General features: G+C 41.9%; 1 protein-coding gene across 2 annotated transcripts in view; it reads left to right on the top strand.

Annotated features, from left to right (window-relative positions):
• Nucleotides 1-25,229, top strand: part of ANAPC1 (anaphase promoting complex subunit 1) — a 160,915-nt gene that overhangs the window by 35,536 nt on the left and 100,150 nt on the right. For both annotated transcript variants that reach the window (XM_068232285.1, XM_068232284.1), the window contains 11 exons: nt 409-549; nt 4,959-5,019; nt 6,954-7,141; nt 9,558-9,632; nt 13,552-13,817; nt 13,989-14,080; nt 17,299-17,447; nt 18,721-18,799; nt 19,189-19,222; nt 19,308-19,378; nt 21,252-21,430. In XM_068232285.1, the coding sequence (XP_068088386.1) occupies nt 409-549; nt 4,959-5,019; nt 6,954-7,141; nt 9,558-9,632; nt 13,552-13,817; nt 13,989-14,080; nt 17,299-17,447; nt 18,721-18,799; nt 19,189-19,222; nt 19,308-19,378; nt 21,252-21,430 (1,335 nt within the window). The remainder of the gene's footprint in view (nt 1-408; nt 550-4,958; nt 5,020-6,953; nt 7,142-9,557; nt 9,633-13,551; nt 13,818-13,988; nt 14,081-17,298; nt 17,448-18,720; nt 18,800-19,188; nt 19,223-19,307; nt 19,379-21,251; nt 21,431-25,229) is intronic.

The raw sequence follows: 25,229 nt of genomic DNA, 5'->3' as shown, positions 1-25,229 counted from the left end.
TGCCACTTAGCACAGGCAGCACTGGAGTTGCTTAGGTACAACTCTGAATGTCCTTGAGCAACAGTCAGAGCTTGGCCTTAAACTCTTCCAAACACCTCTGGAGAGACCTGAAAATATCTTGTAGACATTTTCTATACAGCATGATACAAATTGAGGGGGGGGGGGTCTAAAGGGAATAGCTTGAAATCTGTTTTCATTTGTATTGAATATGAACCCCACAAGAAATCTTTTATTCCCGTTGCTTAGGTTTTGAACAAGCGTTACAATGAAAGTAGCTGTCAGCATTATACATTTATGGAACCAACACCTCAGCTGTATGGACTGGGTGGTGGTGGGTCACATCCAGGCTGTAGTTTTCTGACATTTTTATGTCTTTGTTCTTTAGTAATGGGCTTTTGTTCTTCACAGGGGGCTTTACCATCTCCAGTTCCCGAGCTGCGGGATTCCACTAGGCTTCATGAGTCTAATTATTTAGATGACTGCACTTTTCTCCAGTTTGGAACATATATCCACTCTGTTCGAGATCCTGTGTACAACAGACTGACACTGGTAAGTTATTGTAGTGTGTTCTTTATGCCAGTTGATTTTTTATTAGATCCCATCGGTAGACAGGAGTGCAAATCGGAGCGCATCGCTCAGAGGACTGGTTCAAACCTTAGTGTTGCTGCCGAGTTTAGAACACTTGTGAAATTTTTTTTTTTCGTGTAAATGAAATTTCACTTTAAACCAGTCTAGCTTGTAAACACATTTCAGAATTTCTCTGATGTTGCTATGTTAAATGCCATGCTAGTCACTGATAATATCCTAGTTGTGTGTAGGCACTCATTGTAGAGCTTGTATTTGTCTGTGTAAAACATGGGTGGGCAAAGTTGTATTTTTTTTTTAAATTGGCCTACATTCCACTTGAATGCGGCCCGATGTAGTCTGTGTCTCCCTCCTTTTCTTCCTCCCTTCAGACTTCTGCGGCTAGGAATGATTGGGTGTAACTCATCCAATCGCTTATTCCAGCGGCGCTCTCCATGGTGACGGGGAGTCATGTGACATGCTGGTGCATAATGATGGCAGGTCACATGACGCCTACATTGCTATGGAAAAGTAAAAAGGATCAGAATGCACATTTGAATCCGGCCCACGGGCTGTAGTTTGCCCAGGCCTGGTGTAAGAGCTGCTTCAATCCATGGTGATTCACCTCCCTGCCAGTAGGAAAGACACTGGCATCACTGATAAATGTAAGAGTATACATCAGGATAACATAAGCTTTTACTATGAGCAAACATAAGCAATTTTATTCATTGTTATATTAGGTAAAGGTACTCCATTATGAGCTAAAAGGGGAACTCTACGGAAAAGAAAATACATGTATCCCACAAGTTAAATGGATATTTCAACTTGTTATAAAACATATTTTTTCTTGCTTTAAAGAGAGCCCGAAGTGGGCTCAAAAAAAAAAAAAAATGGCTACCTGATCCGCAGGGCTGAGCAGATCAGGTAGCCGCAAAAAAACGCCGCTCCTGTGGGCCGCAATGGCCCACTTTCACTTGTGTGACCCCTGGGTCACAACAACGCTCTGAGAGACTGTGTTGTCTCTCATAGCGTGCAGGAAGAGACAGCTGCAAGAACACCCCCAGTGGGCGTTTTCAGCAGGGAATCACTCTCCTCCTTTCCCCTTGAGATTAGTGACAATCAATGTCGGCAATTTCAGGGGGTTATAGCGCGGCGGTGGGGGACACACAGAGGCATGACATGAGGCAGAGAACATTCCTCTGTGTCCCATCTGTCCACCGGCTGCACCGCCTTGGGTACACGTTAATTATTTGCTGAAACAGAATTTTTGGAATTCGGCTTGAGTATAAATAAACTTTAGAATGCTCTTTTATATGTCTTGCTGTGTTAGTATATTTTTTTTTATTAGGACAACCCAGCCATCCTAATGTTCTGGAAACTAAATTTCTCTTTTGTTGAGGAAACTAATCGTGTGCAGTCTCCAGCTGTCCTGTACAGAGAGGGCTGCAGTTTGAGCACTGGAAGAAAGCAGACCTGTGCCACATGACTATTTAACAGTGGAGTAGTGAAAGAAATCAGGAAGCACAGGTGGTAAAGGCCTTATAAGTTGGGGGGGGAGCGGGGTGGGGGGGTCCATGTGAGTGGGGGGGTATTAGTCATAGCTGGTGAATAGAGTATGAGAGGCCATGAGAACGGTAATCCTGGCTACACCTCATATCAGAAAATGATAAATCCAGAAGGTCCGCTCACTCATATGTAGACCAAGTCTGCTGTTTTATTCAAAAAACGTGACACAATTCCATTCCATAACCAACGATTCGTTTCGTGGCCCCGAGGGGTCCCCTTTGTCAAGGTAAACACACAGAATGGTACCATCAGGATTGACAAATAATAGGATATGAAAAGAAATGGCTTATTTTCTTCCAATTATGTGATCGGGGATGTTCTTTCCTTGTAGTGGTACACTTGGAACAGAGATTTATACGACTCCCCAGATTTCTGAAAAAATGACTTGTGACCTGTTATCTGTGGTTACAGAATTTAAAAAAAAAATCTATTTAACCCTTTAAAGGGAAGGTCCAAGCAAAAAAAAAAAAATGAGTTTCACTTACCTGGGGCTTCTACCAGCCCCATGTAGCCATCCTGTGCCCTCATAGTCACTCACTGCTGCTCCAGTCCCCCGCTGGCAGCTTGCCGACCTCGGAGGTCAGGGCCGCATTGCGTACATTTTTACGCATTCCCGCTAGTGCAGGAACATTAACATATACATTTTTACGCGTTAGTGGTGCAACGCATACATTTTTGTTCCTGCACTAGCTGGAATGCGTAAAAATGTATGCAATGCGGCCCTGACCTCCGAGGTCAGAAAGCTGCCAGCGGAGGACTGGAGCAGCAGTGAGTGACCACGAGGGCACAGGATGGCTACATGGGGCTGGTAGAAGCCCCAGGTAAGTGAAACTCATTTTTTTTTTTGCTTGGACCTTCCCTTTAAATATTGCCACTGACTTCTATCGGCATTTCTGTGTTTCCACTGTCCTTGTTTCTACCTAACCACTTAAAGAGGAATTGTCGCGAAAATCTTAAAGAAAACCTGAACTGAAAATTAAAAGTCAAAATAAGCATACACAAGTCATACTTACCTTCCATGTAGTCTACTCCTCAGTGTCTTTCTCCTGTCCCGCGTCCTCTTTGTTCACTGTGATCAAGGGAATTTTCCTTCCTCCATTTTGGAAATGGCCATTACCCATAACAGCTTTCTGGTCAATACACTGTTAAACAACATGTAACATCGCCCACTTGAGCCATAGGGAAACATTAACATTTACCTGGTACATCAGTTTTCCTCTCAGCTATAACTGACAGAAACTGATATTTTACTGACAGCAACTGATATATTTTAGTTCTGACAAAATGTTGTCAGAACTGGAAGGGATCATTGTCAGAAGAAAATGGTGAGCTTCTGAAAGGAACTGATGGCAAGGTAACTATGTAACGTTCATTTGAAGTTACCTCGTGTTCATTTTAAATATTTTTACTCAGTACAGGTTCTCTTTAAAATTTAAGATTCTAAACAGCCTCCCTGCTCACCGTACACTGTTTTGGAAGTTGGACGGAGCAACTGCCATTCACTAAGTGAATTTTTAAGATAAAGAAATCCCTGTGAACCCCCATGAGGAGATGGGTTAGTCAGATTTCTACTACCTACTATAAGTGACAGCAATATAGGACAAAAGCAATTCATGGCTCATTTTACTCAGGAAGAAACGTACTTCTTAATTGTATATGTTTACATACAGTGGTTTGCAAAAGTATTCGGCCCCCTTGAAGTTTTCCACATTTTGTCACATTACTGCCACAAACCTAAATCAATTTTATTGGAATTCCACGTGAAAGACTAATACAAAGTGGTGTATACGTGAGAAGTGGAACGAAAATCATACATGATTCCAAACATTTTTTACAAATAAATAACTGCAAAGTGGCGTGTGCGTAATTATTCAGCCCCCTATGGTCTGAGTGCAGTCATTTGCCCATAGACATTGCCTGATAAGTGCTAATGACTAAATAAAGTGCATCTGTGTGTAATCTAATGTCAGTATAAATACAGCTGCTCTGTGACGACCTCTAGAATATTGGGAGCAACAACACCACGAAGTCCAAAGAACACACCAGACATTCAGGGATAAAGTTATTAAGAAATTTAAAGCAGGCTAAAGGGGCCCATACACTGGTCGATTTGAGCCATCGATCGATTAATTCTATAGAATCGATCAGAAATCGATTCTATCAAATTCCCCAATCCCCTTTAAAGGGGAACTAAAGTAAGAGGTATACAGAGGCTGCCATATTTATTTCCTTTTAATCAATACCAGTTGCTTGGCAGCCCTGCTGATCCTCTGCATCTAATACTATTAGCCATATCCCCTGAACAAGCATGCAGCAGATCAGGTGTTTCAGACTTTAAAGTCAGATCTGACAAGACTAGCTGCATGCTAGTTTCTGGTGTTATTCAGACACTACTGCAGCGAAATAGACCAGCAGGCCTGCCAGGCAACTGGTATTGACTAAAAGGAAATAAATATGGCATCCTCCGTATACCTCTTACTTCAGTTCCCCTTTAACACCCCCCCCCCCCCCCCGCTGCACTGTGCAGCTTTAATGGTTTATTACTCGGTCATACAACTTACCACCAAAATGAGTTTTACCTCCTTTTCTTGTCACTAATGCAGCTTTCTTTTGGTGCTATTTGATTGCTGCTGCTATTGTTATAAGTTATAAATAATGATCCTGTTCAGTGTCTTCGCCAATAATACTTCATATGAAAATGTGACTGACAAGTCTCTGTAATTTGGTGTAGATGCTTAGAACTTTTTGTAGGAATGTTTTACATTTTTGTAATAGGAAAGTGCCGTTGCCTGAATGAGATTTCTTAACATTTGTGTTTTTTTGCTCAGGAAATGACAAATGCATCTATGGCTAGAATAACCATTCCAGACATTGCTACCTCTGAATTAGGTAAGTTTCCTATATAGACTATAGTTTATATCTTAAATGGGCTCTTGAACCTGAAATTGTTTTAGCCCCTCCTCCTGCAGCTTTCCCTGTGGCCCTGGTAATGAGTTTATACTTGGGATTCTGTTTAATAAAGACCCTGGTTATTGATTGCCACTCATTTCTAGTAGGATTGCACCAATGACTGCTCTGAAATACTGCATTACTGCAGTAGGAGGATTTATTAGTAGGAGGCTACTCCTCGGCTTTCCAGTAATCTCTTGCTCTTCATCAGTGGAGTTTTACAATTGTGCCTTTATCACTTTCATGCATTATCCATGGGATGAATAACTTGGTTCAATTTGGTATTTGTTTTAAACTGACTGGCTCCATTTCTGTGGACTGAAGCTTCCTTTAACTAGTTTGACCCCTGCAGAAAGAAAAAAAATCGATATGCTTAGCAGATTAGATCATTTTAAGTGATCCTGCCAGAGATCAATGCTTCCTCATGCCCACCATATCGTAATTTTGATTTCTAGATGAAATTTATTGATCGTGTAGGCTGTAAAGATTTCGCTCAAAAGGGGACAGTTGGGTGTCGGCAGTTGCGGCAGTAGATTTTGGGACAGCCGGCGTGCTCTCTCTCCTCCCCCCGCCCCAATCCCAATCTAAAATGAGTTTCACTGGTTAGATAGGGGCAGTCTTCATGTTCCAACTGATAAGTGGTGCACAGTTGAGCTTATTAGAGTTTTAGCTTTTAAGTGTAACTGCGGGCATAAAATCAAAAATCAATTCTTTATTTTTATCTGGTAAACAAGTAATAAGGATGCTAATCAGGCAATCCAAAAGTTTACTGTTCTTGTTTATAAATGATCATTCCCCAGTTTACCTGACTTTTATTTGGTACGTTGCCGCACAAAGGAAGTTGCAGGGCATGCTGGGTTGTCCATTTTTGCTTCTGCACATTAGTTAAGTCTGAGGGGAAATAAAGAAGCAAAAAAAGACAACCCAGCATGCCCTGCAACTTCCATTTTGCGGCAACGTAACAAATAAGAGTCAGGTGCACTGGGGAATGATCATTTATAAACAAGAAAAGTTAATAGTGATTTTAACTTTTGGATTGCCTGGTTAGCATCCTTATTACTTGTTTACCAGATAAAAATAAAGAATTGATTTTTGATTTTATGCCCGACAGTTACACTGACAGGAGTGGTGTTCAGTTTAGACAGTTACCATACTTTGTAGTTGGAGTGCCGACATCTATAGAAGTCCATCCAAGGTGGTAAGTGGCTGGTACAGCTGATCAGAGTACTGGACAGCTGGTCAACTGTGCTGTAGGAATAGATCCAGCTGTCGTGTCTGCACGTGTATGTTTTGGCTGGTGGAGGGAACTTTGCAGACTGGATTAGATTAAACAGTATAGCTCTTCGTTAGTGCCAGCAATCACAGTGGTGTGGGATGGGGACTACTAGTGTACCAGGCACACACCTAGGTTGAGCAAGATGGTTGAGACAATAGCGCTCGTAACAGTAGTTTAGCTGCCTCATGCTGAGTCAGGTGTGTCAGCAGGGAGCCCTGGGTGTGAGGCTGTGTGGAGAGCCGAAGCAGCAGAGTGTGGAGCAGCTTGAAGATGGGAGGGACTCTGCTCACACTAAGACTGTGGCACTCATGTCCGCTACAGCTGTCACAGAGCTGCGTCAGCCACACAAGGAAACCACAGCACTCTGACCTTTCGGCACACACGTGCTGGGGTCACGGAGAAGGAGCGTCTTGAACAATACGTGCTGGTGTAGGTGCAATCAGACACAGCATCTGACACAGGACGGAGGTGAGGGCATCACTCTGTAGTTACTAGTCCGATTATGTATATTTATACCATAAGTCACTGACTCTTTCACCCCAGTTTGTGCGTCTTATGGTCTGAAAAATACAGGAATATATTTTTTTTTCCTTTTCAGTTAAGAAGTGTCTTCAAGCCATTAAATACATTCTACCGAAAGAAATAGCTGTTCAGATGCTGGTAAAGTGGTATAACTGCCACAATGCCCCTGGAGGACCCAGTAATCACTCGGAGTGGAATCTGTTTGTCACTTGCCTCCTGAACATGATGGGTTATAACACAGATAAGCTGTCCTGGACTCACAATGTAAGTGCTGTACAACTGTTGTTCACAGGATTAGATCACTTTGCAACAAAGAAAGATGTGGGATTCTTGTAGATTCATTTGTAGATCTTGCATGCATTTCTAAAAACATAGTGCAATTGTCACTCTCTTTACCTTTTTAATAGGGTAGGTTTGCAGTTTTGAATTAAGTAACCTCTTTTGCCTGAAAATATTTTAGAATTTATTTTTTTTACATGCTTTTTGTAGGGATTGTTTCAGAGTATTCCATCCAGTTGTGTAGCCACTAGAGGGTGCAAATATCTGTTGTCACTGTTTTAGCCATATACGATCACTCAATGTTGTGTCTGGGGCCAGTTATGTTTAATCAATGTAGATTTTCTAATGTTTAATCAATGTAGATTTTCTAGCATTTCATGATGATGCATCCGCACTCCCTTACACAACAGGACTGCTGCTTTATTTATTTATTTATATAAAGTGTTTTAAATTCTCTGGAAGTATTCCTGCTTCATGCTTTGACCTCACTGAAAACAAATTGTGGCTTTTCTAACCTTTGAATAAGCTTTTATACAAACCACAATTTCAGCTTCCAGCCCTTTCCTATGATGCAGACTGCTATATATCAGTTCCATAAGATCGGGCTTGGTGATTCTTAAAGTGGCCACTATCGGTCCAATTTCTAGCGAAAAATCGTTCAAGTGATCAGAAATTCTGATCGGATTCGTTGTAAATAATCTCCATTGGTGGACACAATCGATTATGAACGAGTGGAAAAAAATGTTGCCCGAATGAATTTTCGTCCAACCAAAATTTGGGTTTTCTTGTTGGTTGTGATAGATAGGAAGTAAAGATTGGTTCGTTGATGGTGTAGTGAATGATTTATTACAATATTTCAATTCCCATCAGAATTTCTGATCGCTCGAACGGTTTTTCGCTAGAAATTGGACCGTTAGTGGCTACCTTTAGTATCCCACTGGCACATGTCAAGAAAACTTGTGAGACTACATCTCTTTTGGAGACCTGCAAGTGTAGGGACAATATAAAGAACTATTCCATTTAACATCAAGAACATGTGGGCACCTGTAAAATGCGAAACCGCTGTGTTTATTTTTAGCATCCAGTAAAAACACACAGTACTGTACCGTGTTTATACCTCACCCTTGCCTGGTACACCCAGCAAAGGGATCATCCGGTCGACCTTATATCGCATTAAGGATGCATCATCGCGGACCGCTCAGTGACGCTGCAGCGGGGATAAAGGCCTTGTATACTTCACCGGGGAGGGTGAAGAATAAACACTGTACTGTCTGTTTTTACTGGATGCTAAGAATAAACAGTGGTTTTGCATTTTACTGGTGCCTACATGTTCTCTTGATGTTACATGGCATTTACCTCTTATCTAGTCTGTGGAGGCACAGTATCCAAGCGATGAGCTGGTGGTAGCTCCAGGTAATTTAACCAATCCAACCAGAGTGCATAAACTGGTTTTCATTTCTGCAAGTGTCAAGAAATAACTTCACCAGACTAGTTTGCCGTCGCCCATCTACCAGAAGATCACCAGTCACTTTTTGTAAGCTCGCATATGGGACAAACATACAGACTGGTGACAGCGCTCATGGATGTATCTGATTGCAAGCCTACAAAGGCAATGCAGAGCCGCTCTGGAACTAAATACACGCCGTGAATGCAAAGCAGATGTAAATTGTGTACTAATTCTAATCTAAAGCTTTTTGAAGTGATTTTGAAACCGTTAATGCAGCTGGCCACTAGTATACTTACATTCAATTCACACAGCAGGAGGAATGGCAGCGCTTTCAACTCATACCTGAATGATTTTTTTTTTTGCATAGATGTGCAGAGCTCCAATAACTACTGGACTAAAGTACACACCAACACTCATTACAGGCACAAAGAGGGGGATATAGCTTCAGTGTGGGGTGAACCTATACCTGAATGATTTATCTGCCATGAGATGCATATGGGACATATAAAAAATGTAAGAAAGGTGTATAGCAGTAGAAGTCATCACAAATATTCATCAGCAACACATTCACTTTTCCTTGTAAATCCTTTTGCATTGTCAGTGCAATGAGTTGATAGCCCTCAGTGACTGCTGCATAACTAGAAACACAAAACCTACATTATACTCTGCTTTCTGCATGCAATAGCTATCTGCCTGGGATCTTCAAAACTGTGGAATTGCTGCTTCATGCCATCTTGACTGAGAGAATTCCTAAATTGCTGTGTCCGTATGGAACTGATGTCCTGTATATGGATTGTATAGTAAAAGTGATCAATCCTGTGCCTGCCTGGTTTGTCTACAAGTACACCATTATACTATTTACGGTTAGCTGCAGCAGGTTTTTCTTTGTTCTGCTGATATTTTTGTGCAATGTATTGTTTGTTGTTATATCATCTCTCTCTTACTTTTCAATAGCTTGATTTTGAAGGCTCACTGTCACCTGTGATTGCTCCTAAGAAGGCTCGGCCATCAGAAACTGGCTCTGATGAGGTAAAAGGCAAAATCATTTACTGATGAATGTGACATTTTTTTATTTAGAATTTTCCTCCTGTACCTTAAATTTTTATTTTTTTCCTACAACTTCCTTAACAAGAAACTCGGGGTGCTGTGTAAAATGGACCTAAAAAAGAAAGTGATTTATTATTGAAAGTAGGTCAAAAGAGAACTTTCGAAAAGTTTGTTTTATGACAAATAAATGCTTATTGTGAATTTGATGGCAGCACCATGTTTCAAAAAAGTTGGGTCAGAAGACTAAGAGCCCTTTCACACAAGCAGCTGACAACTGCTCAGAACTGCTTGCTGCTGCCTGGTAACTTCTCACTGCTGCTTGGTAACAGCTTGCTGAGTGCGCAGTCCAGCTACCTGTAGAAAATGGGCCCTAAGCTAAGCACACACTTTCAATTATAATTGGCCAATCACTGACCAATTTTATCACCTCCATGTTGTATGTGGGCCAGCAGATTTCGAATACTGAAGCTGGGTACACACAAGATAAGTCTATGAAAACTGAAAGATCAAAGATAATCTGCAGATAATCTTTGTAAAAAATTTCACAAACGACCTCCAAAGATAGCAACAAAAGATATTTGTCTCTCAATCTTTCAGATCCATCACGGTGGATCTGATCTGCAGATGATTGTTCATTAAACAAGGTGTGTATGTGATCTGCAGATATCTCTTAAAGAGGAGCTGTCAGCCATACTATGCCAGATAAAAAAACTACATATATAAATAGATAAATACAGGCTCTACTTACATGATTGATGTATTGCACTGTCCACATGTTGATTTCAGTGAATTTTATAAAATAGAAAAAGGTAAATTGAGAGAATTCTGTTTGCTGGCAGGGGCCATCTCTCCCTTACTCCCCCCCCCCCCCCTCCTTCTCACAGCAATAGCATTTGCATCCATAGGAACCCCCCCAGCCCTGCTGCCGTATCCATAGGGATTCCCCCTGCATTGACTCTCAACCCTGCAGCATCTCCGCTCGTCCTGCAGCATTACAGCGCTTAGTGGGGAAGAATAAATGCAGCTCCATCTCCTGGAACCATGTTGAGGTGAGTCTGTGTGCGCTGCATATATTCTTCCCCGCTATGCTCTACAATGCTGCGGGACCGCGCTGAGCGGGGATGCTATAGGGTTGAGTTTACATGCAGGGAATCCCTGTGGAAATGGTAGCAGGGCCGGGAGGTCCCCTTGTATACAGAGGTGCCCACTTAATGCGGTGGAGATCATGCCTGTTGGCTGGAGTGCATGGAGGGGGTGGATGGTGGCAGACTGAGAGGCAGTCAATGAGAGGTGTAGGCGGGAGAGTGACACAGACTGCAGCCAATCAGGCTGAACTGGCTGTGTCTGTGGAGAAGGGGAGGAAAATAAAGGAGAACTCCCCGCCCCAGCCTGCACTGCTACTTCTCTTTTGCAGCTGAATTCTGCGTACTAGAAGAGCTGGGGACGTGAGGATTAATAGCTGCAATAAAAAGTAAGTTTGATTTTGAAATTAGGCATTGCCTTTTCAACATTCATTTTATATGTTCAACAGATAGAAATAAAGAATTTTATTTGGTTTCCATGCCTAACCGTTACTCTTTTACTTTTTGTGTGCACAGGCATGTGTGAAAAAGAAGGAAGTAAATAGACTATGAAAGTATTTTGCAGGAACTGATCTTTTGCAGATACTGATCTTTTGTATGTGTGCAGCATCTTTAGGGCTCTTTTCCACTATGAAATGTGATTGCAGTCGCATTTCAATTTCCACATTGCGATTGAGCTACTATACTCAGTATAGTGGAACTCAATCGCATCCAAAACGTGGCAGAACGATGATTACGCTTGGACCAAAATAGCAACGCTATCGGATCACACAAATGGAAATCACTGCTGCCGTTTCCATTAGTTTTAATATACCTTGCTTTTTGCGATCTATTAGCAATCAGAATCAGATCGCAAAACGCAGGGTAGTGGAAAAGGGCCCTTAGAAAGATCAGTCTTTTAAACCTCCCTGACAAACGTATGCGACAGATAAATTCCTTCGTTTGCAAACCGTTTTATCTGATGGGTGTACTCAGCTTGAGAATTTCCAAAGACTTTTTTTCTTGTGTGTACCTAGCATTAGAGTTTGTATAATGCTGGAAAAAAAACCTCTCACAACTAGTTAAGATGATTGGCAACAGGTCAGTAACCTGATTGGGGTTAAAAAGAACATTCCGGATAGACTAATGCTTCATACACACTTGAGATAAAAGTCTTTGGAAAAGGCAAGATCACAGACCAATTTTACCCCCTTCCATGTAGTATGAGAGCCATACTCTACACAGTCTATTCTATGGAGCTGCACTCCCCATCAGAAAAAAATCTTTGCAGGATGCTGCACACAAAGATGCCCGTACACACTCAAAAGATCATTATCTGCAAAAGATCTGTTCCTGCAAAAGATCCATTCCTGCAAAATGCATTCATAGTCTATGATATCTGCAGATCCTCATACACACTTGGTTTAACAGACAATCATCTGCAGATCATCTGCAGATCAGATCCACCAGGATGGATTTTCAGATCTGCAGATGATTGCCAGATATGCAGATGAAGTCTGTTAAACCAAGTGTGTATGAGGATCTGCAGATCTCATAGGTATGAATGCATTTTGCAGGAATGGATATTTTGTAGGAACAGATCTTTTGCAGATAATGATCTTTTGAGTGTGTACGGGCATCTTTGTGTGCAGCGTCTTGCAAAGATTTTATCTGATGGGGAGTTCAGCTCCATAGAATAGACTGTGTAGAGTATGGCTCTCATACTACATGGAATGAGGTAAAATTGGCCTGTGATCTTGCCTTTTCCAAAGACTTTTATCTCAAGTGTGTATGAAGCATAAGGCTTGGTGCTTGCTTGATTTGTAAAGTTCTTGCTAATGTAATGCTATGGGGAATTTTTTAAAAATCGCATCCCTCAAGTGGGATCACACCCATAGCATTACATTATAAAGAGCTTTTCAAATCACAAGTGCTTACAAAAGGCTTTGAAGAGCGCTGTTAGTGGGTTCCGGACCTAAGTCTCTTAGAAGTAAAGGTAGGGAGGGGTATACCACTCTGAAACATGTGCAAAGAGTGTAGTATTTAATTCCTCAGTGCAAAATACAAAGACATTGATGATTTCTTCGTCTACAATGCATGATATCATTAAAAGATTCAGTGCATCTAAAGAAATATCTATATGCAATGGAGAAAGCCAATAATGGATGACTGTGATCTTCAAACCCTAAGGTAGCACTACATTAAAACAAACATGGTTCTGTAGTGGATATCCCTACATGGGCTCAGGATCAGAGTGGTTAGGTACTTGTAAGAAGGTCAAGATTACACACCAAAACATTGAAATGTGATATTGGGGCCAAGCAATTGGAAGACTTTAGGGTAAAGCATTGGGAAGGGGGTAGATTAGGCAGGGCAGGGCGGTGGAGTCTGTACAAAAATTATCTGACTCCTCAGTATGAAACCACCGACTCCAGGTACCCAAATTTGCTCCGACCCTTTAGTCTAATACTTACCAGGACTGTGGAGTTGGTACAAAAATCATCCGACTCCAACTCCTCGGTTTTATGAAGCCTCCGATTGAAGGTACCCAAAATTCTTCTGGCTCCCGATTACACACAGTCCTGAGATTAGGACTGGTACTGGGTATAGAAAACTTTGTGTAGTCCATACCATAAATTAAATGTATGTGCATAGTCACCCTGCTTACTAAGTACTTGCTATAATCACAGCTGCAAGTTTATGCCAAATTTTCCCAGCCGGGCCCTGCAGGCTTTTTGTTTTCTTAAAACTTCCAAAGTTCAACACGGGTCCAACAAGGTGAATACTTAAACAAGGTGCTGTAATAAAATATAATGAATCTGTTCATTTGTTTTTATTAGGACTGGGAATATTTGATACATTCAGATTACCATCGGACGGTTGAGCTGCACGTCTTGGCCAAAGCTCTGCAGTTGGATGCTCTTGATGTACCGCCACCTAAAGATGAGGAGCATCAAGTCTTGAATCTGGACTCAACAGCACTTCTGTTCAGCCACATTCCCGCCATTTTTTATGTCCTTCATCTCACTTATGAAGAGCTTAAATTGAATACATTAATGAGGGAGGCCGTCCGCTCACTGGTCATTTTGCTCCTGCAGCTTGCAAGGTGAATAACCGCTCCAGCTGTTTTGCTTCATGTTAAAATGGTATAGAAAAAAAATGCAGACATTTCAGTCAATGTCCTCCCATGACTTTGCTTGTGCTGTTTTGTTACAGAGCCATGTGTGTGCTTGCTGTTTTCATATTTATTTGTAATCGCCTATTGTTTCTTTTGCAGGGATTTGAATTTGCACTCCTACATAGATTTTTACTTTAGAGATTTCCCACCTTTTCTTAGGAACTCCAACCAGACTTGTCATATTGAACCAAGTAAGTTCTGTGGTTTCATGGCTCTCTTGTGGGACTAGTTTGATGCACTATCTGTCCCAAGAGAGGACGAACAGCTGTGCACTCATAATAGAACTACAGTTCAGAGTGAAAAGCCACTCTTCTTTAGAAAAAGACAGCCAGTTCAGCTCTGTGCATCTGGAACAAGCATGTGGCTAATCCAGTCCGACTTAAAGGAAACCAGAGGTGATATAAAGTAAAAGTTTTATACATACCTGTGGCCTCCTCCAGCCCCGTCTGCACGGATCGCTCCCACGCCGCCGTTCTCAGTAGTAGACGCAGAATGCTCCCAGGTGCCGCAGAGATACGAAAAAGCGCACTACGCATGTGCCGACTGGCCGAAGTTACGAGACCTGGTACAGAAGATAGAGAAGGCTGAGGACGGCGGCGTGGGAGTGATCCGTGCAGATGGGGCTGGAGGAACCCTCCAGGTATGTAAAAAACGTTTAATTTACATCGTCTGTGGTACACTTTAAGTCAGAACTATCTACACTGCATGCTTGTTCAGGGTGTATGGTCAAGAGTATCGGAGACAGTAGTTCAGCAGGTAAACCTGGAAATATGCATTGTTTAAAAAGAAATACATATGATCTTCATATTCTTCTCAGTTCTGGTGTGCTTTAATTGCAACCCTTTTTAGCTTGCTTATGTATAAGAAAGGAAAGCATATTGGTTGATAAAGTTGGTTTACAGGGTTCCTACCTAAAGGTGGCCACACACGATACAATAAAATGATCCGATTTTACGGCAATTCGATAAAAACGATCGGATCTCCCGAAAAAATTGAAAGCTTTTTTTTTTTTTATTCGACTGAAAAACCCGATCGGATTTCCCGTTTTTTTTTTTTTCCATTTTTATCTATCCCGAATGCCACATATTTTTCTTCAATTTCTCTAAAGATTGTATGGTGTGTGTTAGATTGTCAATTTATTAATATACACACCCTAGCAATTTTCTCTGAGTTTCCAGTCATTTTTATCATAATTGGGGTAAAATTGAACATAGGTGTGTGGTACATTGGTCAGATTTTTGAAATGTTACAATCAGTCATAAAAATTGATTGCAATTCTTAAATTGAACAGATATTTAAAAAATTGTATGGTGTGTGTGGCCACCTTAAGACTTGGATATAGGACAATCTAAATTTGCTGCCTCTCAGTGGATTGGTCCAGGAGTTGAACATTCGTAACGGGCTCTCACTCTTGGCAACACATTCCTCCTGCAGCTAGATTAAAAGTTTCTATGCAGTCTGTATTATACTGAATACAGATTCCAGACGTAGCTTTTTCAGCTGTAGTTTTAGAAAATCATAGCCATGTGCAAATCGAAATGAAAAGATTTATTTTTGATTTAAATATTTTTATTTAATATTTAACAAAACAAATATCACCAAGTGTACATGAGAGCAGGAAATGCATCCCACGCAGGGCAGCTAATGGAAACAGAAAATTGTGACACGTAAAGCACTCCAGCAGCACGAGGCATTATATACAGGGGAGACTACTGTAGGTCAGAATGACAGTCATGTACGTTACAAACAGCACAACAAAACAAACAAGCCCCTGGTCTTGGAGTTTCAGCAGCAAGCAGGGCCACCTGTAGTCCTGAGAGGGATTAAAGATGAGGGGAAAGGGAAAAAATCATCCCGTCCTCTCGGTGTGCCCACCCGTCACCCACAGGGGTAGGAGAGAAAGGAGTGAATAGCAGTTCAAGAGAAATAAAAGTGTGTGTGGGGGGGGGGGGGGGGTAGAGGAATGGAAGAAAGAGTAAGAAGAAAAGAGAAGAGAGAGCAGAGGAGGAAAGGGAGTCCAAAAGAGCATACTCAGTATGTGGTGACTACTGTAATTCTGTGCCTAGGCCTGGGAGTTCAACTTGTATCCAAGGCTGCCAAATCTGAAGGAACTTTCTGTGTGAATCACGTAGGATACTAGTTAGCTTCTCATTGACCATAAACTCCGACATGCAGGTTTTAACTTCACAAAAAATTGAAGGTGTCTCTTTCCAGTTCTTTGCAATAGTCATTTCGGCAGATTGAAATAGGTAGGAGGCTAGCATATTCTGATTTTCGCATAAACCATCTATTCGACCATGAAAAGGGGCTATCCAAGGGTCCTTCCATAGGGTAATCTGAAAGTATTCTTTTTAATAAAAAGTGCTTTGCAATACTTTTAACAATTTTCAGTTCACGTTTGCTTTGCTTAAGTGTGTAAAACCTCACGTGTTCAGTGCTACTAGTATAGCATATAAAGAGACTCCTCCTAAAACGCCGCATCCCTGCGGCTGAAAGCTCCATAAATCACCCCTAATTCCCATGGCTAAATCCACGACTTTCTTGGTTGTGGATTTTGCTGCCCTAAGCCCAGAGCTACAGCCCAAAGCTCTGCCTCCATGCGCGTCAATAATCGCTGATCGCCGCCTCTCCCCCGCCCCTCTCAGTGAAGGAAGACTGAGAGGGGCGGAGAGAGGCAGCGATCTGCGCTGATGGACGTATGTAGAGGCAGAGCTGCAGCAAAAAGCTCTGCCTCAATGTGGAAGGAGCCCCGCGATGTGCCCCAGGTAATTTGGGTGATTTATGGAGTCTTCAGCCGCGGGGATACTGCGTTTTAGGAGGGGCAATTATGTTAAAGAGGTTTTTAAAGTAAAAACCTCATTTTCAGGAGACTTCAGAGTCTCTTTAAAGGAGAACTGAAGTGAGGGGGACATTGAGGCTGCCATATTTATTTCCTTTTAAACAATACCAGTTCCCTGGCAGCCACACTGAGCTATTTGGATGCAGTAGTGTCTTAATAACACCAGGAACAAGCATGCAGTTAATCTTGACAATAGTGTTAGAAGCACCTGTTCTGCTGCATGCTTGTTAAGGGTCTATGGCTAAAAGCATTAGAGACAGAGGATCCGCAGAATAGCCAGGCAACTGGTATTGCTTAAAAGGAAATAAATATGGCAGCTTCTATATCCCTTTTGTTACAGTTGTACTTTAAACATATGCAAATCAAACCAACATGAAGTGCAAGAGCACAGCATGCATGGGGTTTTATTTTTTTGTTTGGGTTTTTTGGGCTATTCACACTAGAATACTTTTAAAACCTAAAATTGTAAGAATATCGTTTATTTAACTATGTATTCATTGTGTATGTATGCATATAAACATTCATGTATTTTTACCATTCTAAATGTTATTCAAAATGTTTATCGTGCAGGTCAAATTGGATTCATGAATTATCCCTCTTTTTTTGCTGCTGAGCCACCAAGCATCTATCACTGGCTGAGTTCCTGTCTGAAAGGAGAAGCTGTTTCTGCTTACCCATACTTACCTGGGATCTGCGAGAGAAGCAAGCTTGTTGTGCTGGTGAGATGTGTTTTGTTTTAAAGTATCTGTAACTCAATGATTAGATGTTTACTAACTAAAAGCTCCAAGTCAGACACATATTTTCCTAGACCTGTGTAGACACTCCATTACAGAGCTTATTATTTCTGTGTACAAGTTCCCTGTTTATGTTCTCTAGGCTGCAGTCTTCTTTGAAAAATCCCATCTGTGCCTCCCATCTTGCAGTTAGAGCAGGGGTGTCGAACTCAAATACAAAGTGGGCCCAAATTGTGCACTGGGACCTAGTCGTGGGCCAACCTAGATCTAGAACTTTTAAATTCCTGTGCACCATGTAGTGTACACTTGCCATGGTTGCAAAAAAGCATTGCTGGCTACAGACTAATATTGGATAAAAAAATAAAAATAAAGGAAACCAGAGACCACAAAAAAGTTTTATACCTGCCTGGAGCTTCCTCCAGCCCCATGCGCACGCATCGCTCCCACGCCACCGTCCTCCACTGCCTGCAGCTCCGGTATCAGATCCCGTTAGTTCTGCCAGTCGTGGGCATTCTGTGCAAGAGAAGTGCGCCCTCTACGTATCTCTACAGCGGTCACCGGAGAGATACATAGAGAGCGCATTTCCTCTTGCGCAGACTGGCCGCGACTGGAGGAAGTTACGGGCCCCCGTACCGGCGATAGAGAAGGCTGAGGACGGCGGTGTGGTAGAGATCGGAGCGCATGGGGCTGGAGGAAGCCCCAGGTATGTATAAAACTTTTTTCCTTCTCTGGTACACTTTAAGTAATTAAAAAAGCTAATATGGAATATTTGGTATAGCATCGAATATAAAGGCCAGTTTCTAAAGAATGTTTACATTTGCTTTACTCTTTAAACAATATTTAACACTATAGGATAGGACAGGGAGGAAATGTCTAAAATGTGTGCTGCCTTATTGCAGCCTATTACTGTATATTCCTTTTTAGTGTATTTTTTCTTTACATAAAGCAAGAATGTATTTGCCATTCTTGAACAGCAGGAACAGGCTGAGAATTCTTTCAGATGATTTCATACAAGACACGTGATATATTTACACAGGATTTTGGCATGCACTATAGACCAATTAAATAAACCATATTAATGGTGCTTAAATAAATTGAAAGGAACTGCTTGTTTCACCACATAGCCTCCAAGGAACTTCCAGTTTACATTTTATTTTCAAATTAAATTGTGAATTATTGTGACTCCTGCTTTTGCATAATATACTTTTGTGAACCGTCAGCTGTGCTTGTAGACCTATTTTTACATTCTTTGTTGCAGAGTATTGCTTTGTACCTACGCGGTGATGAAAATGCTGTAGCAAGTGAGACTTCAAAATACCTCACCAAAATAACTGCAGGTATTATCCTACTCATGGTAAAATCATTGGGGGGGATTTTTCAACTCAGGCCCAAAAATCTTAAGAGGAACAGCTACCAAAAAGCAAATATATTTTCTATTAAAGTGGGACTCTTTGCCACAGACTCGATTCTGTGTATATTGAGTATACAGGAATCGAGTCTGAGGAAGGCTTCATGGCCAAAAGCTTACTCCTTTTCTTCTAAGTTAGCCAATAAATGGTATCACTTGATTGAAAACGTCTTGCTTTTACTGATGGCTAACACAGTACAATATTCCACTGCTACTACCTCTGTTTACGGTAATTAAAACAAATCTCATTGCTTACTTGATAAATCAGCCTTATGATGTCTATAATATGTTTAAAACATTTTCTTGGTTTGTTTTCAGGCCAAAGAAAGCAGCAGCAGGAAGATGACAGAAGGTGTGAACTTATCATAGAACACATCATCCTTATGTTGTGGATTTGTGTTTGAGTTTGTAATTTACCTTTTAACTTCCTTTCACAGATACAGCCTAAAAATTAACCCTTCAGTATCTAACCTGTCTGAAAAGCTGGTTGTTTGGATGAGTAATATAGGTGAGTTTCTGTAATGTATTCTGCAACAGGGGAAGTTGAGTTTGTAAAATATTAGCCACAAATTGTCCAGCAAGCAAAGAGAACTACAGGTAGAAATGAGCCGTGTTGTGGAAATAATGTCTTTGGGTCATTGAGTTTATCAGAATGGTTGAAGAAGGAAAGGAACTCTAAAAGCTAGAGATGTGGTATATTACCTTAGTCACCAGCTTCTACTATTCAGCACGGTGCTCCTACTGCTGTACATCTGTGTAATGTCACAGCAATGGTCATAGCCTGGTCAGCTTTAGGCCAGGTTCTGGCCTAAAAAATTGATGCTTTAGCGGAACGTAATGGAATGAACAAGAACGATGTGAAGAGATCCGTCGTTAACCAATGGATCCATTCACATTGGTCCGTTCCACCGCAAGTTTGGGTCTGCAGCATTTTTTTCAGGATCTACGGATGCGTCGCATTGACCGCACACTAACGAAATGGAATGGTGGGTAACGGATGGAAAACTGATTCCTAAAAATGAAGGTGTTCTAAGGAACAGTTGTTTCACGGATCAGTTTTCCATCTGTGCCAGTGGGAACCGGGTCTTAGCTAGGAGGATTTGGTTAGGTTATGTACTCACTGGCACCCCCTTTCCTAATACTATGTGGCCACATCAAAATACTGTGTGCAGTGGGCTTGTCAGTTGGAATGTTGAGCCAGACCTTCAGGTATAACAAATTTATGTTGTGCTAAATCTATTAACTTGCAATGCAATTGACAATTTGCACTGCAATTTAAATAGCATTTATGACATTTTATATTTATTTCTATGAGCTTGAACTAGGGTTCTTAGCGTCAAACATTTCCTTTGCTCTTTTGATGTTAAGAAGTCTGGTATAATTATGCATATGTCAAACGAGATCTCTCAGACCTTCCCAAAGGTAGGCTGTAGATGTTTGAGTAAGGAAATGGAATAAAAAGCTCACTAAACCGTTAGGTATCAATTATTCCACCGTTCAGAAGATAATCTACAGTAATTGTAGAAATGATTTCAAATTGTCGACTTGATCCAGCCATCTCAGCAAGTGCAGTCCAAGAAAGAGGTATTTAAGAGCCCCAGAACTTCATTGCTTGTTCTACAGGTAGATGTAATTACTGTTTATGTTAAAGTGAATGGGAACCGCATTTTAAAAAAAAATGAAGCAAATACTTACCTAAGGAGAGGGAAGACTCTGGGTTGTATAGAGCCTTCCGTCTCCTCTTTCGGTGCTCTCTATCCTGTGCTGGCTCCCCCCCCCCCCCCCCCCGTTTCAATCCCCCACCGAAAGGGTATTTGGAAGTCTTCGGGAGCCGTGTCCTCCTGAAGACATGCGGCTCCATACTGCACAGGCGTGAACGTGCAAGAGAGCGTGCTTGCGCAGGTGCAGTACAGGTCCGCCCTTCTTCAGGAGCACTTGGGCTCCCTGAAGACTTTTGAAGCCTTCTTCGCGGAGTAAAGCAGTATTTGACTAATTTAGTCAAATACTGCTACTGTGCGAGCCAGCCCCGGAACGAGGGGACCAGGAGAGGAGCGGGACGGCTCTATATGACCCAGAGCCTTTCCTCTCCTTGGGTAAGTATCTGTCTCATTTTTTTAAATGCGGTTCCCATTCACTTTAAAGCATCAGAAATTAGAAGTTGCACATTTTAGATCTGCACATGAGGTATGCCAAAAGGAATCCTCTGTTCATAAGGATAAGGCTGTTTGCTCGTGACTCCCTGGGCAAAAGAAGATTTTCTGAAACAACATACTCTGGACCAAAGAATTAGAGATAGTTGTTTGGCCATAGTACCGAAGGCCGTTCCATTGTTTTCTAATCCCTCCGGGAGTTCATTAATTTTAGCTTATCTTCTGCTTTAGGGTTTTCTCTCAGGGATTTGGAATCTCTGCCTTTTGGGGTTGCCCTTCCTATAAGGCATGCCATATACCAGTGTCGACAGCAGCCTGCTTCTGATTGGCCAGAATCAGTCTGCCTTCTTATTGGACGTCAAGATCTCTCCAAGCAAGCATGTGAAGGAAACCTTCCACAAGCTAAATCAGTAAGTGATAACAGCTGGTTTCCGTCAACCACTAAATTATAACATTGTTGTAGCTTTTTCTTTGTATCTAGATTCCACCATAGATGGTGTTTTTAGTATTTTCCTCTTTTTAGTTTTCAAATAGCAGTCTAATATTTCAATACGTAAACATCAGACACCTGCAATGAGTGTGCAGCTGATGGAGTTGGAGCTCCTGCACTGCATGGTTCAGAAGGCACTAGAGTTTGGGCAGAGAGAACACAGTGTGAGCATGATGTAAGCATGATATAGGAACCTACCGTATATACTCGAATACAAGTCGAGCTCGTGTATAAGTTGACTCCAATATTAAACCCTCTTAAGTTGGAATTTTTTATTGACTCAAGTATAAGTTTACCCAGCAAAGTTAATGGCTGCACTTTGGGCTCAGGAGGGGTTAAAGACTGCACTGCATACAATATTGCAGCCATTAACCCCTCCTTTCCCTTAAGTGCAGCCAATACCTCCTCCAGGCCCCCAAGTGCTGCAATTATTCACTCCCTTTTATGCATCCCAGTATTTCCCCCATTCCTTGTTAATTGTTATGGCCAGGACATTTAGACCTGTGTTTTCTTGGCATTTCCTTTCCTCAAAGTATCACTTACCACAGGGTAAATTGCTGCAAATGGGAATGTCACTATTAGTACTCACATAACTCAGTGTCTTCAGTGTTGCCCGTGACTCGTGTATAAGTCGACCCCTATACTTTTATGAAGTGAATCAAACCTAAATTTCTAGACTTATACTCGAGTACTGTATATACAGCATGTCTTCACATGTACACAAGCCTTTCAAGGCAGAAAGCCATCACTACAACCAGGGAAGCTGCATATTTGACATGGGCATCAGCTATGGCATCTTCCATATTCCCCACTTTAGGTTTCCTTTAAAGAGTAACTGTCAGGCTGCAGAAGCTAATTTAAACCTCTTCTCCTGTGTTAAACAGTTTAGAAGGAAGCCAGAAAGGCATTAGTGAAGATAAAAATCTCTCTTACCTTTGATGTGTGCTTATCAGCAAAGCTAATTAGACCCAAGAGGACGCAAGCCGCATACTATACTGCAAAGCATTCTGGGACCCTCCCCTCGGCTGCTAATGAGACGTTACAGCAGCTTGTAATCAGTCCAGCGCGTAGCACTGATAAATCTCCGGGCAGAGTACACTGCAGGAGTCAGCTATTGTTCCTAGCCACATGGCTCATTAATATTCACTGCACACTGTGTTATTCAGTACGAGCTTCTCTGTGATCAGGAAGCAGGCAGGACATGACGACACATTTGACAGAAAAACATGGAGCCTGCCATGAGCTGTCAGGAGCATCTATCTCTGCATATACTATATACAAATTCTGTGAAATCCAAACGTGGACAGTGAAATGCATATGTAATGTAAGTACAGCCAATCTTTAGCTACTGATATATGTGTTTATTTTCTCTGAGACCTTATACCTAACAGCTCCTCTTTAAACTAGCACGGAGAGTTTTATATTTTAATTCCCTTCTTAAGTGTTATAAAACTAAGAACCAATATTTAGTGATGTGGAATTGCGGTATTACTGCATAGTCTCGAAATAAGCTTGTGCATTGTATGCCCAATTTTATTTTGGGGAAACGATAATATAGCTGACTAGTACTGGCCACCCTTTATTTTTATTTAAAATAAGCCTTAAAAGACCAATCGTAAAATATCGGTAAAAAACAATGGTGTTGTACAGCAGCTATAAACAACCCTCTTCTCACACTGAGCCCTCCCACAACCGACATCTAACCTTAACCACTCCCTCCACATGCTTAACCTTAACCACCAGCCCCACACAACCTCAACCACTCAACACCCACGCACAACCTTAACCACTCACTCCCCATGCCTTACTTTAACCACTCAACCCGCAGCCTAAACCTAACCCCCCCACCACCTATGCCTAACCTTACCCCCCCCCCCCCCCCCCCCCCTCGCCACTGTCTGCAAAAAACAGAAATTTCCCAAATTGTCTGATTCCCTAAAAAACAATGATTTCTTCGCCATGGATATACATCATTACCACTTCAGTTTATTAGTCAATGTCTCACTGCCTTCCAGTTGTAGATATTACATATATCCAAGGGTGCTTAAAGTGTACCAGAGATGACATGTGACATGATGAAATAGACATGTGCATATACAGTGGCAAGCATACAGACTCTTATGCTGTGCTCCTTTTATTTTTTTCCCTGCCTAAAAGAGTTAATAATTACCTATGGAACTGACAGTTTTTCTCCAGTCAGGGCTCAGTTGGCTCACTCATAACAAATTACAGCTATAAATCACTTTCCTAAGCAGATACCTGGGCTTTTTACTGTGAGAGGAAAAGATGATAAAAAGGTCAATAGTTCATGTATTTTTTCCAGTAACCTCCAGGACAGGTCCACCATGAGACGACATAGGCTCCTCCCAGGAACAGGAAACGTTCCACTTGAGCACTCTATAAATTTTAAACCAACCCCTCTAACCTCAGTTGACGTTTCCTGTTCCAGGAAAGAGTACTCTATGTCGCTCGCCGGTCCGTCTAGCCAGGTGTGCTGGGGACCTTTGGTTGGCGACGCATGGTGGACCTGCCTGGAGAGGATGGGGGTCCGATGTAAGAAGGTCGGCTGTTTTACCTTCTTAGGATGCGTCTTGGCTGCCCGGGTGGTGGTGGTTCCGAGGACGCGAGCGGCGTCCATGATTCTCTCTTGGCGGAGGCTGTGGCGCGCCGGAAGTGACGTGGGGCAATCCTGGGCGTCCGGAGGGATTGGCAATCGGATTGCCCTCAATGGCGGCGCTCGTAGAGCGGACTTCCGCCCTTACGCGACGTCACTTCCGGTCGCGTGAGTGAAGAGACGCCGGATATCTGCATGGCTCGGCATTTCGTTGTGCGAGCGGAGCAGGATGGACGCTAAGCAGGAGCCGGGAAAGGTAAGATGGGCGGAAGGCTTGGTGACCTTCATGGTATGAGCCGAGGAGCCCTATACCGCGTCTATGCTGAGGTCTGATCTGATTATAAATATTAAGACACATAGCATATGATACTGCTTATGCGTCTGATCTGAGGTCTCTTACTTTGACAGAGGATATTTATTCATATATATATTACGTCTGTCTGAGGTTTGAATTTATGCAGGGCTTAGTATGTATATCCATGCATATATTTTGGGACATCTGGTAGTCACTTTGTTGCTAATCCATCTAGATGTCTTATTGCGAATTTAGAAAGCCTGTTGTCTCTGCATATATTGTATACATTTTTTTCCCCAGAGTACCTCAGTTAAGGTTTATGTATAGTTTATTGATATACATGTACCTTTTATTTTTCATTCTGGTGAACGGATGATTACTCTAACCACGCTCTGAGAATTTATGCACCTGGGTGTCATTATAGCTACAGTTGTAGGCAGAGGATTGACATTTGGTTTTTATTGTGTTTTATTATAGGGCACAGAGTCTGCTGACCCTTCAAGGCCTAGGAGGCGTTGCCCGCTCTGTGACACAAAGCTTGCCCAGACGTACACTAAACAGTTTTGCCAACCCTGTTTTGTAAAATTAATTCAAGAGCAATCTGGGGGTCTGAAACAGGAGATTATGACAGCAGTTAAACAAGAAATGTCTGATACAATTAAATCCTTAAAGGAAGTTTTTTCTGCTGCTATGACCCCACCTACAGATACGTCTAGTGCTAGCGCTAGTACGGCTGCACTGGCAACTCCTGTACCTTGTACGGGTGAAACAGGGTCTGAACAGCCAGCAAAGAGTAAGAGTAAGAGTAAA

Source organism: Hyperolius riggenbachi, chromosome 4 (genome assembly GCF_040937935.1).
Source record: "Hyperolius riggenbachi isolate aHypRig1 chromosome 4, aHypRig1.pri, whole genome shotgun sequence".
In the NCBI taxonomy this organism is placed as follows: Eukaryota; Metazoa; Chordata; class Amphibia; order Anura; family Hyperoliidae; genus Hyperolius; species Hyperolius riggenbachi.
This window is presented reverse-complemented; position numbering and strand designations above follow the sequence as displayed.